Source organism: Melozone crissalis, unplaced genomic scaffold (genome assembly GCF_028551555.1).
Source record: "Melozone crissalis strain CALT ecotype California unplaced genomic scaffold, PUWL_Pcris_2 ptg000023l_1, whole genome shotgun sequence".
Classification (NCBI taxonomy): domain Eukaryota; kingdom Metazoa; phylum Chordata; class Aves; order Passeriformes; family Passerellidae; genus Melozone; species Melozone crissalis.
Window position 1 is genome coordinate 41,304,845 of NW_026535801.1, and position 16,365 is coordinate 41,321,209.

The 16,365-nt window shown below is 43.3% G+C and overlaps 1 protein-coding gene across 4 annotated transcripts in view; it reads left to right on the forward strand.

Moving 5' to 3' along the window:
• Window positions 1-16,365, forward strand: part of TANC1 (tetratricopeptide repeat, ankyrin repeat and coiled-coil containing 1) — a 61,882-nt gene that overhangs the window by 20,488 nt on the left and 25,029 nt on the right. For 2 of the 4 annotated variants that reach the window (XM_054278536.1, XM_054278537.1), the window contains exons 3-6: window positions 7,503-7,706; window positions 11,530-11,631; window positions 14,449-14,570; window positions 15,530-15,719. In XM_054278536.1, coding sequence (XP_054134511.1) covers window positions 7,503-7,706; window positions 11,530-11,631; window positions 14,449-14,570; window positions 15,530-15,719 — 618 coding nt within the window. The remainder of the gene's footprint in view (window positions 1-7,502; window positions 7,707-11,529; window positions 11,632-14,448; window positions 14,571-15,529; window positions 15,720-16,365) is intronic. The other 2 variants (XM_054278538.1, XM_054278539.1) reach the window with 1 other exon arrangement.

Genomic DNA, 16,365 nt, shown 5'->3' on the forward strand with positions numbered 1-16,365 from the left:
AGAAATTTTGTGTGTTAGTGACACAGTTCAAGCAATCAGGGCCAGAAGACTGTTGTTCAAGTTCTACTGGGTTACCTGTAAGTCCTGTCTGTGCCTAGAAGAGGTGATAGTATAAAGAATATACATAATAAGCTTCAGAATATAAACAAAAAGTACTTCTCAGTTATGATTGGTTTAGAAATTCTACAGAGCTACTCATTCTTAAATGCTTAAAAATGCTTCAGAGATAAATTTTTATTAGTATTTCCTGTTGGGTTTCTGTACTGCCAGCTGCTTTCCAGTATATAATTATATTTGTTTTCTTAAACTGTCCCAAAGTCAGCGACTCGCTTGCATTTGAGAATCTGTTGTGTTTTTTTTTTTTACTAACTAAGCAAAAGCCCATTCAGTATAAAATATATGTAATGTATTTTAATTTAAAAAGAAAATAAAATCCTGTATATTAAGTTTCTACAGAACATACTCGGTTATTTCAGATGGTTTTGTAGTAGCGTGACCATTGTCGTTCTGTTGACCCAATATCAGGCCTGAAGGAACATGAATAATGGCAGTATTGTGCTTAGTTTGCAGTGTTCTTCTGCACTAAATCCCATCAGAAGTTGAACATCAAATGTAGTGCATGGTATGCCTGGAAACTTCATTGATGTCAGTAGAAATTCAGTGTGGTAAGTAGTTGGGACTTTGAGGTTTTCCAGCTTCAGGGCTTGTTAGATATTAATAGTAGTGGTCAAATAACAAGAGACAGATTATTGTGTCAACAAAAAGATGATGTTTAGAATGCAGCAACATAGAGCTTTAAAGGCAGAGAATCTGGAGAAACAAGATGGGTGGTTTTGGTTTCTGAAATAAAAGTTATTGAAGTACTTATGGATTTGTATACATCAGACTTTCAGTAATTGCCTGAATATTTAGATTTTTTTTTTATTATTTGGTCTGCAAAAAGGGTCCATATTAATAAATCTTTCCTGTGTCTTGTTTGATTCAGATCTGATAGATCAGCCCTAATTTTTTTCCATACTTTTTGAGACTTAGTTTCCATTTGCATTAGTTTCCTTCTTATATTCTGGTATCTTTGTGTAAGTATCTTTGGTTTAAGTATGGGTGTACAGACTTCTGAATGTTTGTATGGAATGGAGGCTTTATTTCTGCATTATGTTTCATTGCAGACTGGCATGTCGTTAGTTACTTTTGTTTGTCTGCCTTGCCCTTTAGGAATATTGTATACTGAACAGGTTGGATGAAATATGAGAATTCAGAATTTCCTCTCTTTTATTCACATAATCAGATACAATTAAGAAATTGAGATTATACTTTGTATTCTTTTTCATAAGTAAAATGTCTTTGGAAGACATGAACTATGATCGCTTGTATGAGGTTCCACCACCCGTTTTACTTTCTCCTTTTCCTTTCAGCCAAGGCCCCTGTTACAAGCCTGACGTGCTGCACTGGGGCAGCACTTGGAATGATCAACAGAAATGTACTGAAATTCGCTGTTACTGGGTTTTGGGGGTTTTTCGTTTGGTTAGTTTTTTATTTATTGTTTTTATTGCTAGCGGCAACTAAATTGCTACTCTGAAAAGTGAAGCTGCTGTGCAGAAAAGCCTATTTTTTTCTTAAGACCCAGACCCACTATTTAATCTTTATTTTAAAACTGAGTGTTTTAAGAATTACTTGCCTGTAGCAGTAAAGGTTTGATTCTCAGCTGACTGTGGTCAGCTAAATGCAGCTTTTAACACCCCTGTCTTGCATTGCATCTGACTCGGCATTTTGGCTAATGCACTCTGAACCCAGCTGACAGCATCAAGGTACCATTCTGGAAAACTGAAAGGCCATTAAATAAAATAAGTTTGCCTTTTTAAATCTAAATATGTAAATTCAATTGGCTTTTTCTGTCCAAATGCTCTGTGATATTAGGCTTTGAATTTTAAGAGCAAAGGACATTTGTGCTGCATAAAGTACACATTCACTGTCTGGAACATTGAACTTGGAATGGAATACTTCTAAGTTTCAGTTTGACTTTTGTTGTTACTCTAAAAATACCTTGCAACAGGGGAAGCATTGTTTCATGCTTAAAATATGGAGCTGGTTTTGATTATCTTGTGTTGCTTTGCCCACTTTCAGCTGCTCTTGTCAGTTATTTAAGAGCTTAAGCTTTTTTGCTGAGCACTCAGTATTTAATGTGTCTTTTCAGAAGCTAATTCCAGTGATGTATCCCATGTACATATAAACACCACCCCTCAAAAAAAATTCTGCCCTTGAAACACATATGCAAATTACTTCGGTGACCTGAATAACCTTTATTTTTCCCTGTTTTCTTTCTTTTTTTTTAAAGAGTTACAGGAGAATGTTAATATTTTGTGTACTGATAAAATAATCCAGGGTGCAGAAATAAATGCCAGAAAGTGAGCAAATAATGTCAAGTACAAGCAGAGTTGGCAAAGTTTGGCCATTTAAACCATTTGTTCTAATTTTGCTGGATTGTTTCTCACTCATTGCACTTCACTGCTTCCTTTACTCAGGCTGTAATGCATTTTCTTCCCATTCCATGCTAGTTTCTCTCTTTTTCTGGTCTTCCCAGAGTCTGGAGAGCCAAAGAATGCAATGCCGCTCTCCCCTCGTGCGTGTGTTTGCCGTGCCAGCAGCCCGTGTGCTGTCCCTGAGGCTGGCTGTGCATGGCTCCGCTGGGCAGGAGCGGCTCTGCAGCTCCTGGTCAGCGTTCGCACGGTGTGGTGTGGCTGGACACACTGGGACACGGACTCCCCAGGCCTCCTGGATTGCCCTCCTGAGGCTGGGCTGGCTGGGTGTGCCAGCACACACATGCATGTGAGCATTTCAAAGACACAGCCCTTCAAGGGCAGTGCTTAGTGTTTTACAATAAAAATGAAGCACCTCATTCTTGGTCACTGAGCCAGGTTACAGAGTTCTGTGTACACTTGCCTGTCAGTTCTGTTGAAAGACTATCAAACTCACTGGATTTCATAATCCTTACACAGTTTCTTACTGCTTAGACATAGAGATGCCTTGTTCTGGAAGGGATTTTCCAGTTTGGATGGCTTTCCTTGTTCCTACAACTGTTTTCTTTTTCCCACGTGTACTTTCCTTCTGAACTTGTCTGTAAGGTCTCATCCTTTCTTAAATATTTGTTAGGGTGAAACACATCCTGTGGAGCAGAGTGGACTTTAAGACTGTCAGTGCTAGTGGGTAGTCACATCAGTGTTGGATGTGGTGATGTCCTTCACTTCGTGGGGTTCTCAGGGAGCCTTGGTCAGCAGCAGCATCCTGTGCTTTTTTCTCTTTTTAACACATCTGAAACAGAACTACAGAATTGAGGATTTCTTCCATTGTAGCATGATTTTATATCAGATTTTTTTCTCAAGTGGGTTGAGAGTCATGTTTCACTTTAGCAGAAAGGTTAAGGGAGAGAAAGACAAAACAGGCTTTCCCAGAAGGGCTTGTTGAGGGAAGCCATGGAACATAGTTTTCTCTGTGGCTGCTCTCAATATCCAGGATCAAAGAGGCTGCGTGTTCATTGTTTAAGCTCTCACTGCTGTAAAGGTAGTGGTCCTATTCCTTCATGTTAAAAAGTGATCTGAATTCCACATTTGCATCAAACTCAGTTTACACATATTTTGGTAATGTAGGTGGCATTCTTCTGGTTTCTAAGCACCTTATATTGAATGAAGAATTAGATGCATTTTATAATATTTAATACTGATACAGACAGGTATGAAGGTTTCCGTTTTAGTTATCCTTCCTATCAAATAGGATTAGTTTGAATTTAAAATTCAAGTTCTCTTTTAGAATATTAAGCTCTATAAAATTATTACTGTAGTCAGCCATCCTTGTATCTCTTTGTATCTAAGAGAAAAAAAAAGTAGTTTGTAATCAGATTATGCCAATCAGTTGCATCCTTAGGTGCAGCTAAACTGGGATTTGATTTTCATTCTCCAAGATTTTTGTGTGTGGTTTTTCAAACTTTTTGTTTCTGTGGTTGCATTGACCACTGAGTAAGAACTCCAGTGTTGATTGATGCTTGTGCAAGGTTTTTGTCCAGAGGCTGCTTGGCAGTGGAAAATGTACAACTCAGAGTTTTTAAAAAAATGGACATGGGGTTTCACAAGACCTTCCCTTATGTGTTTGTTTTACAAACTTCCACTCCAGAACTGATGCAACCTGCTTTATACTCTGGTAGATGCCTGGCAATGTCATGTAATTTTAAAGTATTTTTCTGGGGTAATTTTGGGGTTTTGTGTTTGTGTGGCATCTACTAGTATCTGGGCATTTTAACAGATCGTATTTTGACAGGTATTTCTCATGCATTTTTCTAGTATTGTTTCCCTAATGTTAAATTGCTGTGTGGGAAGCATAATCTATTACTGGGTGAATCCCACAAGTTTGGTAATTTTGGGTTTGTCTTGTCATGTGTAGAGCCAGATATGTTACGGGAATTTTCCTGTTATTTGGATGAAATGTGGAGATTGGACATCAGTCCAGTTTACACAAAATAGAAAGTGCAGAATTAAATGGAATTATTTTAGAGACTTAGGAAAGGATGATGTAAGCATGTAAAAAGCTTGGCACCCCTCGTTATCTCGCATGTAGTTGAACTGGAGGCAGCCACAGAGGAGGTTCCTGGTGCGGGTGTGGATGCTGCCGTGCCGGGCCGCGCGTCTGTGCCTCCCTCAGAGCTGCCGCGGGCTCGCTAGGCCAGGGACACCGCAGTGTCCCCAGGGAGTCCTGGCAGCCTGCCCCGGGCACGGAGCGGCCCTGGCCTTGTCCCCGATGAGCGGAGGGAGCCTCGGAGCGGCCCTGTGCCCGCTGAGCGAAGGGAGCCTCGGAGCGCCCTGTCCTTGTCCCCGCTGAGCGAAGGGAGCCTCGGAGTCGGCCCTATCCCTCCCTGTGCCCGCTGAGCGAAGGGATCCTCGGAGCGGCCCTGTCCCTGTGCCCGCTGAGTGAAGGGAGCCTCGGAGCGGCCCTGTCCCTGTCCCTGCTGAGCGAAGGGAGCCTCGGAGCGGCCCTGTCCCTGTCCCTGCTGAGCGAAGGGAGCCTCGGAGCGGCCCTGAGCCCGCTGAGCGAAGGGAGCCTCGGAGCGGCCCTATCCCTGTCCCTGCTGAGTGAAGGGAGCCTCGGAGCGGCCCTGTCCCTGTGCCCGCTGAGCGAAGGGAGCCTCGGAGCGGCCCTGTCCCTGTCCCTGCTGAGTGAAGGGAGCCTCGGAGTGGCCCTGTCCCTGTCCCTGCTGAGCGAAGGGACCCTCGGAGCGGCCCTGTCCCTGTGCCCGCTGAGTGAAGGGAGCCTCGGAGCGGCCCTGTCCCTGTGCCCGCTGAGTGAAGGGAGCCTCGGAGCGGCCCTGTCCCTGTGCCCGCTGAGCGAAGGGAGCCTCGGAGCGGCCCTGTCCCTGTGCCCGCTGAGCAAAGGGAGCCTCGGAGTCGGCCCTATCCCTCCCTGTGCCCGCTGAGTGAAGGGAGCCTCGGAGCGGCCCTGTCCCTGTGCCCGCTGAGTGAAGGGAGCCTCGGAGCGGCCCTGTCCCTGTGCCCGCTGAGTGAAGGGAGCCTCGGAGCGGCCCTGTCCCTGTGCCCGCTGAGTGAAGGGAGCCTCGGAGCGGCCCTGTCCCTGTGCCCGCTGAGCGAAGGGAGCCACGGAGCGGCCCTGAGCCCGCTGAGCGAAGGGAGCCTCGGAGCGGCCCTGTCCCTGTGCCCGCTGAGTGAAGGGAGCCTCGGAGCGGCCCTGTCCCTGTCCCTGCTGAGTGAAGGGAGCCTCGGAGTCGGCCCTATCCCTGTCCCTGCTGAGCGAAGGGAGCCTCGGCCTGTTCAGCGAGGGACATGTGCTGTGCCAGGCTTCCACTGGAGCTGCTCTTGGGCTGTCAGGGAGTTCTGGGGAAGAGCTGGCCTGTGCCCGTGGTTGGGGCGGCATTCCAGGGGCTGTGGTGTACGTGCTCTGCTGGTTCCCTGCTATTCCTGGTGCGCATGGTTTCTGAGCTCACGGGTGTGGCGTTGGTCTATTACTAACAGCTTTTTAGAAAAGGCTTGGAGGAGCAGGGTGCTGTTCCTCCTTTCTTGGATTGCTATTTGTATAATAGGTGTCTGCTATTCCATTGTATCATAACCATTTTACACTTAACACCGGGGTTTTTCTGCTTCAGTAGAACGCAGCACTGTTCAAATACACTGACCATCACTGAGGATACAACGCCCTTAGGCTGAAGCCTTGGGTTTTCTCAAGGTGTGGGTTTTGCTCCAAAGAGCTGCTCTGTGTGAACATCATGGCGATGTGAGTGGTAATGTGCAAAGGCTTATTATAAAATTAGGTAATGAAGTGAATGAAAAGGAGAATTTCTGTGGTACACATTTTACATTTTTGTCTTTTAAGTCATACTGCTCTCAGAATCTTAGTCATGGAAGCCTGCTCTCCACAGCATCAGGAAAAAGAAAAACCAGAGTGCTGCTGGAACAAAAATTCCTAAGATACAGTAGCATCTCTATGTATTGACTGTAAAATATCTTTCCTGTTACTATCATGATCAAGTACTCCTAACTTACTGATTAGAGCTATTTAGCTCCATCCAGCTGTCTTCCATGTTGTAATGTTTCATATACAATAGAGACAAGTAAATTAATTCAAAATTTGAAAGTCTACTAAGAAGGCAATGAATTACACAGATTATACCATCATAAAGGGGAAAATAGAAATGAAGGAATTGCAGGTGGATGTGTCAACCCTTTTGCACCCCCACCCCTCAGCAGTCCACCAGGAATACTTACAAATTCCAAACTGCAGCCTGGATATGTGGCTAGTAAAAAGCTATTAACAGGAATTCCAGTATTTTCTAGTTACATTTAGCTGTATTACCATTCTACTGTGTTTTTCAACACCTTTTGAAGCAAACTCACATATTCTGTATTGAAACAAATAATAGTAATATCACCAGTGTTAAATCTGTGTTTAAATCGGCTGTTGTAGAAGTTTAATTTTCAAAAGAACAGAGAAGGGAAATCTTTAACCTCTTTACTAGCCCTGAAAGTGGGAAAGCAAATCTTAGACTGCCCATCTCTGAGTGTACATATTAGTAATCCACCTTTTCATTACATGTAAGGGGTAACCCAACCCTCCTTTAACTAGTTAAGTAAACAGTATTTCAGGTGGTCCTGGCTTTCATGCTAATGCAGTGATGCTAAAACACCTTTTCAGTTTGAAAAATACTTTTATGTTCATAGGGAACTTGATGTTGACCCTAAGGATGGAGTCTGAAAAGTGCTGACTGTTGAAAGTGAGGTTTTTCTTCCCCTTTTTTCTCTTTTTTACTTTCAATTGGAATGTTGCTTGCTTGTGTATTTACATTTTCCCAGTGGTTATCTGGATTTTGCAGTGGAGGTGGCACAGTAGTGCGAGTCATGCTCAATTGTTGCTGGCAAGTGTTTTCTTGTGTTAAATACTTATATTTCAGTGCAACTCTAGGCTGTTTATTTTGGCACATCACCAAATAGATGACAAAATTTTATTTTTAGCAGGTGTCTGCTGCCCAGAGAATGCCTCGCAGGTTACAGCAACGTCTGACCACAATGCAGATTTCCCCAGTGGCGAGCAGCCAGGCTCCCAGGACACTTACAGAACAAACTTGGCCAAAGGAGTCTCAATGTCACTGCCGTCCTCGCCTCTGCTGCCACGACAGTCCTATCTGATGCAGGCAAGAGCAAGCAAGAAGTCTCCAGGTAAGATGGAACAACGAGCAACTGAAATCTTCGTAACATGTTAACTCAGTTATTGATAAATTCTGCATAAAATAACTTAGTAAAATCATGTTAAACTTTTGCAACAAGAATAAAAGTAGTGCATGTTTCCAGGTTAAAAATGTAATTTGTTATTAAATAGAACATATTATTTCATGTGGCAAAAAATTAATCTATTTGGTGTTGCAGATACTTATATTGAAGTGTCTGAATATGATTAAACCTGGTTATTTATGGTTAGTTAATCAGGTAGAGGACTGCTGCAAAAAAGCTTTGTGCATGTGTTAGTGACTGTGTAAGAGTGAGTATTGTTTGTGGCTGTTACAGTTCAATTATTTTACTTGTATCTCCATACACAAATGTATGGAGATACATTGCTGTGGAAGTGACAAGGAAGTTGTTAATTTTCAGCGGTTTTATCCTCAGTGGTGCCTACCCACTGGTATGGGAGCCAGACTAAATATGGGGCTCCATGGGGCTCCTTTTATCAGCATTCTGTGCATAGAAATCATTCCAGCACACCATCATCACTTGGGTTCACTCGGGTCAGTGTGGGAGAGACAAGTGAAACTCTCCATGTTCCTGTTGCCTGTGGAGACACTCAACAGGTTTGAGTTTATAAGGTCTGGGAACAGAGTGTCAAAAGCTGGGCTTTGTCAGCACAGAAAATGCTGAACAGTTGATGAGTCGTGGCTGAAAAGCCATATTCATGATGAATGCAGAGTCATTCCACTGTGACCTACAGCCAAGGGAAAAGACTTCCTGTGATTCTACAGTGCTGGGAATGCATTGGCATTTATGCATCATTATTTTGAACAGAGACCTAACCAGGTGATAGGAGGCTGACAGAAACATTGTGCTATTCCTTTGACTTTCACCAAACTCTAGCTAATGGAAGATGATTCAATATAAATTAGCTGTCTAGTATCTGGGGCAGGGGTAGTAACAGGATTGTACTACTGTCCTGATTTCAAAGGTCTCTTAGCATGACAGCAAGTTACAGATCTTTCTGGATATGGTGAGTGAAAGAAGAAAGGACTGCACAGGAGGCTGAAGCAGTGTTCTGAAGTTGGGTTGTAGCAGTGGTAGAACAGAATTCTAATTTCAGTCCTTCCAGTTGAGCTTCTTCTACCACAAAGCTAGAATGAGCATTGTTTGGATTGGTTATCATAACAGGTGTGCAGCTAAACCAGTTTTTGTTCTCTTAGAGGGGTAATAGTTGATTGTAGTCTGATTTAGGAGGCTCAACTAAAAGAATGAAAATATGATTTATAAGGGATGTTCCAATAAAATGGATTGTGGAGTTTAAGATATGAATGAAAGATGATGCTCTTGCACTTGAAAAAAATGTTTGCTGCTTTCCTTACATTAATGATACGATAATGCTTTAACAGAGAAAGGTTTCCTTGGAAATCAGTGAATTTCCATCAGTGAATGCTGGAGGTGAGTCGTAGGAGAGTCTTGCATAAGTGTACAACAGAACTTCAGTAAGTTTTGAAGTTAAACTTCAATTAAAACTTCTAATTAATAAGCAAATTAATCCTCATACTGATTCTTGAGACTAGACTAGGTCAGAGAACTGGTTTAATCTCAGGCTGCAGTTGAGTGCCCTGCCCATGGGAGCCCTGGGGACTGCTCCTCCTGCAAGCACTAAGCTGTCCCAGCTCCAAGGTCCTGCATCAGGCAGTCTCTGGGGTCAGTACAGCTGCAGATCCACTTTGTCCTGACAGGAGGGAAACGATGGAGCTGCACAAGTTACAATGATCTTCTGAGACATCAGCTCTTCTGCAGTCAAAAAAGCGTTAGGAATTATTCGCTAAATAATAGATGTGGTATGGAATTGTGTAAATCTGTAGTTTGTTCCCCTTGGGAGGAGACCAGCTTTAAAAATCTGCACTAGATTTAGGACAAAGCTAGAACAGGCTTCAGGAATGACTGTTGGTGCGGGATGGCCCTGAAGAGAAGTTATGGTAATAGACTGGAGTGATGTTTGTCTGCCTAGGAGAAAGGCAGCTGTAAAAAGGAGACAGGGCAGTCACTGTGTCTGGCAGCGTTGTGTTCACCTGCTGATGTTACAGAGTGTGAGAGAAAGGCTGGAGTTAGTTCCTGGAAGAAAAATCCATCTAAACTCCTAAAGAGCAAGTGGCCACTTTGTTCTCAGGACACGATAAGGCACTCAGCAGCAGTCACGAGAGCATAGCAGGGAGTGTGTTTTCCCTTACTGAGATTCCTCTGCAAATTTGCTGCTGATAAAGCGCTGTCCCAGATGAACATTCTGTCAGACCTGATTCAGCCACCCTACACTTCTGTAAAAGAGCTGCTGTTCTGCAGACACACTTCACATTTAAATGAGTCCTTTTCATCCAAGGGTTAATTCATGCGTCCTGTTCTAGATTAGTGCATGAAAATAAATTTACCATGAATTCTCCTACTTGTTGCAGTGTTGTATATTGGATTTGCAATTACTGTTAAGTCACTTCCACAGCAGTTTGTGAGGAACAAAATTCAGTAAAGGGTTTCCTTCACAGCTTAAAGCATGAGTGTTAAAAATACATCCTGAAGATCTTCCTGTGCTGATCTAATTCTACAACTGCTACATGGTTTTTTTGGTTCTTTTAGAATGAGTGCTTTTTGTTGTCTAACTTTGATATGTTTGATTATACTTCTGCTTACAAATGACAGGTGTAGACTATTATCTCCCCTAAAGAATGGGATTTTGTTTCAAAGGAATGCATTTTCAGCTGCCTTCACCAGGGCCAATGGCCTTTATTTTTGTTAGACAAGTAGCGTTGGAAGAGCCCCCTCTGGTGTTGGTGCCGAGCTGATCGTGTAAAAAGTGAAATTGACTCAAGAATCTCTACTAGAGATATAAATATGTGTTCATATAGGACTGACACTTCCTCACCAGGATTTCTTCGCTAAGAAATTAGGTAGTCACCATGTTCCCATATTGCACTTCTAGGTGGAAATTTGAAAGAACAGATGGATCCAGCCAGATCGTTCTGGGCAAATGATGTGTGTTACGCTGTGATGGGGTGGCCAGGCCTTCACAGCTCTGTGGCAGTGTGACCCTAGGAGCCTGAGGCCACAGAGGAGAGATGCAGCTTTTCTTTAAAAACAGTCGTGAGTCTTAAAGTGCTCAGGAAAAACAGCAAGAAATCGATGTAATTTTCAGAGACTTAATGTAGAATCTGAGGCTGCTGCCAAAAGGAAAGATGGGATGCTTAATGTGACTGAAGTGCCACAGCCTAAATATAGGGTGGGATTTTAATGAACGAAGTATGAGAGAGCTTTGGTGTGCCCTTGAACTCTGAACCAGGGAGAAGGATGCTTTTTGAAGACCTGAACGGAGGGAGGGGGAAAGTCTCTTTATGAAGGTCAATGTGGGACAGCTGGCATCAGACCTGCAGTCCCTCTGCAGTGCTCCCTGAAGGGGTTTTGCTCTGTTGGTGTGGGAAGTGCAGAGCAGGAGGAGGCATGGTTGAGAACCAAGGTGTAGTCCTGAGCTACACATCAGTACTGAGAAGAGTAGGGAGACCAACTACTTGGGTTACATGCAGTATGCAGCTTACACACCACATACAATGGGTTTGTTTTCTAGCAGCCTTCGTGTTCTGAAAGGCCTGGAGCGTGTGTTTCTCACGAGAGTGGAAGTGCAGCAGCTTGCTGATCTTTGTGATAGCAGCTGTGTGTGTAAGAAGTAATTTCTCTGCTTTTTTTACATCGTAGAGGATAGATACAGGACATAGGAACTCTGTGGTTCGTGCGGAAACAGTTGGGTATGCTCCGTTCGTTCCCGTTGCAGGTCCGGTCAGGAAGCCCAAGTATGTGGAGAGCCCCAGGGTGCCAGGGGAGGCAGCCCTGGCCCTGCAGAGGCGGCCGGAGCCGGGAGAGCCCAGCGCCAGTGGTGAGCGTCCGTCTGTCTGTCTGTCTGCTGAGTGTCTGTCTGCCCGGCTGTGCTGCCATGTGCTGTGCAGCCCAGCGCCAGTGGTGAGCGTCTGTCTGTCTGTCTGCCCGGCTGTGCTGCCATGTGCTGTGGGGTCAGATCCTCCTTCTGTGCTGGGAACAGGCCTTTGCAGGAGGGGCTGCTTGATGTTACACCTACACCGTCTTTAGAGCTGTCTCAGCTCCTGGGGCTGCTCATGTGCTGCAGGCAAACTGATGTCTCAGTGTCACTGACTGCCATGTATCTTCTGGCATTTTTCTGAACTTGTTTTTTATTATAAATTGACTCAAATGTGTAGCTTTGCATTCCTCTTAGTACTTCATTTTAGAAATTTTGTAAAAGTTTGCTGATTAAGGCCGTAACAGTTAACTCCTGTGTTGGCAAAGCTGGGAGAAGCCACCTCCCTAAAGTTACTTGGTGTTGTTGGAAAGTTTTGTGTTGGTTAAACTGACTAGTACATGACAGTGTGTGGCTTTTACAGCAAATGTCATGACATAAGTCAGTATATTTCATGTCTTTTTAGATTAATTTTTAAGTTTAACTAACCTCATTAAAGTGAGTTGATATAACTGATGATGTTCCAGGTGAAAATTTTCTTTTCTTCCTCTTGTTTCAATTTTAAAGGAAACTACCATTTAAAAAAAATCAATGTTTTCTTTCTAAAATATAGGTGCTTAGTAGCAGAAGTAGAAATACTTGAAATTGTTTTCACCATCTACTTGATATAGTATAGTTAGCCTGGTTGCTCTTGTGCCTTCATCTTCACAGCCATCTTCTAGTGCAGGCATTAAAGTTCTAAGTCCAGCTGGGACAGCATGTAGTCTTCATCCTCTAATTTGAGGGGTGACCATGGTGTAATATTCCTGCTCTCACAGAGCTGTGCTCCCAGGTGATGAGGCTGAGGCTGCTGGAGATCAGCACCAGTTTCTGCTGTTCAAGACTCGAACAGTAGATGCTGCGTTGAACACCTTGGGCTCTTAGCTTTGGTCTCTGTTACTGACTGAATTTGGCAGTCTGCCTAACATTTAGTCGGACTTGTCAGATATGATAATTTTTCTAGTAATAATAGTAATAATTTTTGTAGTTTTGAGAGAAGAATGAAGATGTTGATTTCACAAAGTATAGTTTCCAGGATTGTGACTTAAAGATTACTTGTAATCTTTAAAATGGCTTTTTAAAAGAGAAAATATAATTTCCAGGCAAATATTTGAAGACCTGTCAATTTGTGAAACTTCTGAGATAAAAATCTTTTGCTATCTACTTTCCTTGACTTCCTTCTTTTGGGATTAAGTGAGAATCAATCTTGCAGAGTAGAACGTTAAGCTGTCCACAAAATTAAGAAATGCCTGCATTCAAGTAGGCATTGAGCTGCAGTGAAATAAAGACAGAGGGTTGACTGGTACTGCGCATGTTTGCAAACTTTGGGGTTTATGTCACTCATAAAATTGGGCCATTGTTGAAGCAGTGCTTATGGTCGGCTGTTCAGTTACAGTTGTTATTTTGTGTTTTTCTTCCAGACTGCAGCCTGGGGAAAAACGTGCTGTTTGCAGCTATCACTGAGTGTCAGCTGTGTCTTACATGGTTAGAGACTACATACTCCTCACGGAGATTAAAAATTGTTCTGATGCTGATCTGGCTCAGTGACTCTGTGAAGGGAGGGCCAGGAGACAGTTCAGCTGGGTTGCTTTGTGGGTTGCCCTCTTACCCCAGCTCCTCTTGGTGGTGGGGCAGAAGGTGCTGCAGCTGAGGGCCTTTTATCTCCTCTCCTAAAATTCATCCCTAAGTCTGGGCACCTACTTGTCTCGCCTGCTGAGACACTCTGTAGCAATTGGGAATTGTTTGTTGCACGACATCTCCAAAAGTTAAAGTGCTAGAGCTGTTTGGGTGTCTTTGCTGGCTCCCTGGTGTGCTGGCTGGGAAGTGGCCGTACAGCTGCTCCTCAGTGTCCCCCTTGGCAGTTCTGAGGGTAGCTCCTACTGGGAGCTTCTTCTCCAAGTGGTAGGATGATGCTCCTTATTTAATTAGCTGTTTATAGCTGAGGATGGGACAGGCTTATGTATAAAGATTTTTTTAGTAATGGATGAAAGAAATAAATGCCCTGTAAATGTTCCTGTCGGAGCAGGTGGTCACAGGTTGGTGGGTGATGCCAGATGCTGGCATAATAGAAGGAAAAGGGCTGGAAATGCTTGTTTGTGAGATGCCATCTGCAAGAGTGTGTGCAAGGGCAGAGCTGTGCTTGGCTGCTTTTGTTGCAGGTTGCCTCATTTTGAGTTTTGTCTTGTTATATCTGTTGGATGCTGGAAGACATTTCAAATCATGGTACTGATAAAACTAAATATCTTGGCACCAGAAGAGCTGGGACTTTTAGAACTGATGTCACATAGCAAGCAAAACAAAAATTTTTGGTACTAGTTCTGGTGTTAATTGTGAAATTACATAACATCTGTGTTATTAACCTCTACTCTTCACATTTTTATATGACAGAAATAGAATTTCAGCTTGCTACAAAGCTTTGATAGCATTGAGTTAATACTGCTTTTAGGAGAATTGTTGTGTTGTGTTGGTCATGAGTCCAGTGATGAACTGATTGCACTTAAACATTTCTGGTTTGACTAGCAGGTGGGTTTTTCCTCCCCTAGATTTGTGCAGTTATGCAGAGGATCCAAGACCCTTCAGGAATTAAATGTCTGGTGGACAATTTGGTTGTACTTTTTCTACCTCTTTTAGTAGTTCCCAAATAAGACTCTAACCTTGAACTTTTTTCCTTCCAATCCAAAGCAAAGCCTGACAAAGACTCAAGCTGTTCTCCTGCAGCACAAGAATTGATGACAAGACTGGGGTTTTTACTGGGAGAAGGGATCCCAACTTCTGCTCACATGGAAGAGAAAAGTGAAGTTATGGTAGGATAATGGAATATAATCTTTTAATGTTCATCTTGTTTCAGAGAGGACTAATCTTATTTTGTCTATCTGCTAGTTGCAGTTATTTGGCATCTACCCAAATACCAACCATTTGAATAGTAATACAGTAATAGAATTTGATTTCAATTTTAACAAGTGTTTGTTTTCAAGAATTCAAGACCAATTCACATTTTCAAAACACACAAACTGAATAGATTTCTCATCACTTCTGGATGTTAAATCTAGTCTACTATGAATGTGAACAGCTTCTAGAATTCGCTCTGCTTTTAGTATTTAGGAGGAAACTTTTGCCTTCTCTTTGCAGTGATTTCCAGGAATGGAGAAGGCCAGCATTTTGTTAAAATGGGAGCATGCTTGGGGAGAGGAGTGTGTTTATTTCTTCCTGAGAAGTTCACTTCAATCAGACAGTCCTTCTCTGTCATTTGGGGTAGAGGGATTGCAGTGAAGCAGGCAGCTACTATCCACATGAAACTCATCTGCTAACTAAAACTTCACAGAAACTACCAACCTCTGTTCCTCCCCCTTGCTCTCTCCACTTTTAGTCCCAACCCTCCTAAATCTTTGTGCATCGGTTTGGGTTTTCACACTGATAGTGAAAAATTAGTAAGACTGTAGTTCTAGGTTTTTTCAACTCCAAGAATAAATACAAGTGGAGGGGAGGGGTATCCAGTAAAGTGTTAAATAGAGAAGAGATCTGCCTCACTACAGCTTTTTTACTGAACTGTGAAAATCCCTTTTTAATTCAGGGGTCACTTTTTAAGAGTAATATGAAAGATTAAGATTCCCAGTCTAGACAGAACTTTCACTTCTAGAAGTTTTTACTTGAGAAATGGGCTCTTTGCTTTGCTCTTACTCTCCCTCAGCTGGAGGTGTCTAGTTTTGAGCCCAGCAGGGTCCTGCCTGCTGTGCAGTGAGTGTTTCTTGCTCTTCCCTGGCAGGGTGTGGGCGCCAGCCAAGGCGTGAGTCCCTGTTCCACCCTCACCAGCAGCACGACGTCGCCCAGCACCGACAGCCCCTGCTCCACCCTCAACAGCTGCGCTGGCAAAGCCGCCGCCGGCAGGGGCAGTCCCTGCGGCACCATCAGCACGCCCAGCTCCACCCTGGAGAGCAAGGACAGTGGCATTATCGGTGAGCATTCCCATCAGCACCTCGTGGAAATTAGTTTCCTCTTAGTTGTGCAAGTCTGAGCAGCTGCTTTATGTCACCGTGTTGGGTTTTACACTGTCTATGGATCCCATTTTGAAAGATTGAAATCCTGTTCTTGGCTACAGCAGCTGCTGTTATGTGTGCATTTCTCTCCTTTTGTTTTCCTGGTGCAGTTCTAATTTCTCCACTTTTTCCTTTGAAATAATAATTTTCCTTTGTTTTTCTTCCATTTCTTGTTTTATTATGCCTTTTTTCTTTTCCTTTCCAGAGGCCTTAACAGTGCTTTTCATAATGGAGAAGCACAGCAGGGCTTGAAGTTGATTTAATTTCCAGCTGAGGGAACAATAATTGGTGTGATTTCTTATAAGAATAGCCTAAATTAAACTGTTTTTAAAAAGTGAAGACTTTTGAGTAATTGGCATGAAAATGAAGCTAATATGGGACATCGTGGAAGAGATGAAATGGTGTGATCCTCTGTCGAAAGATGGCTGAATTGAGGGTATATGTGCATCTTGTGTGGGGAGTCCATGACCATTGGAGGCTGCCACCCTCACAGCCCAACTGTTAACAGCTCCTTGTACCAACCAGCTGAGTAAAAATCATTTTTACTGGTCAGTTACCCTAAGAG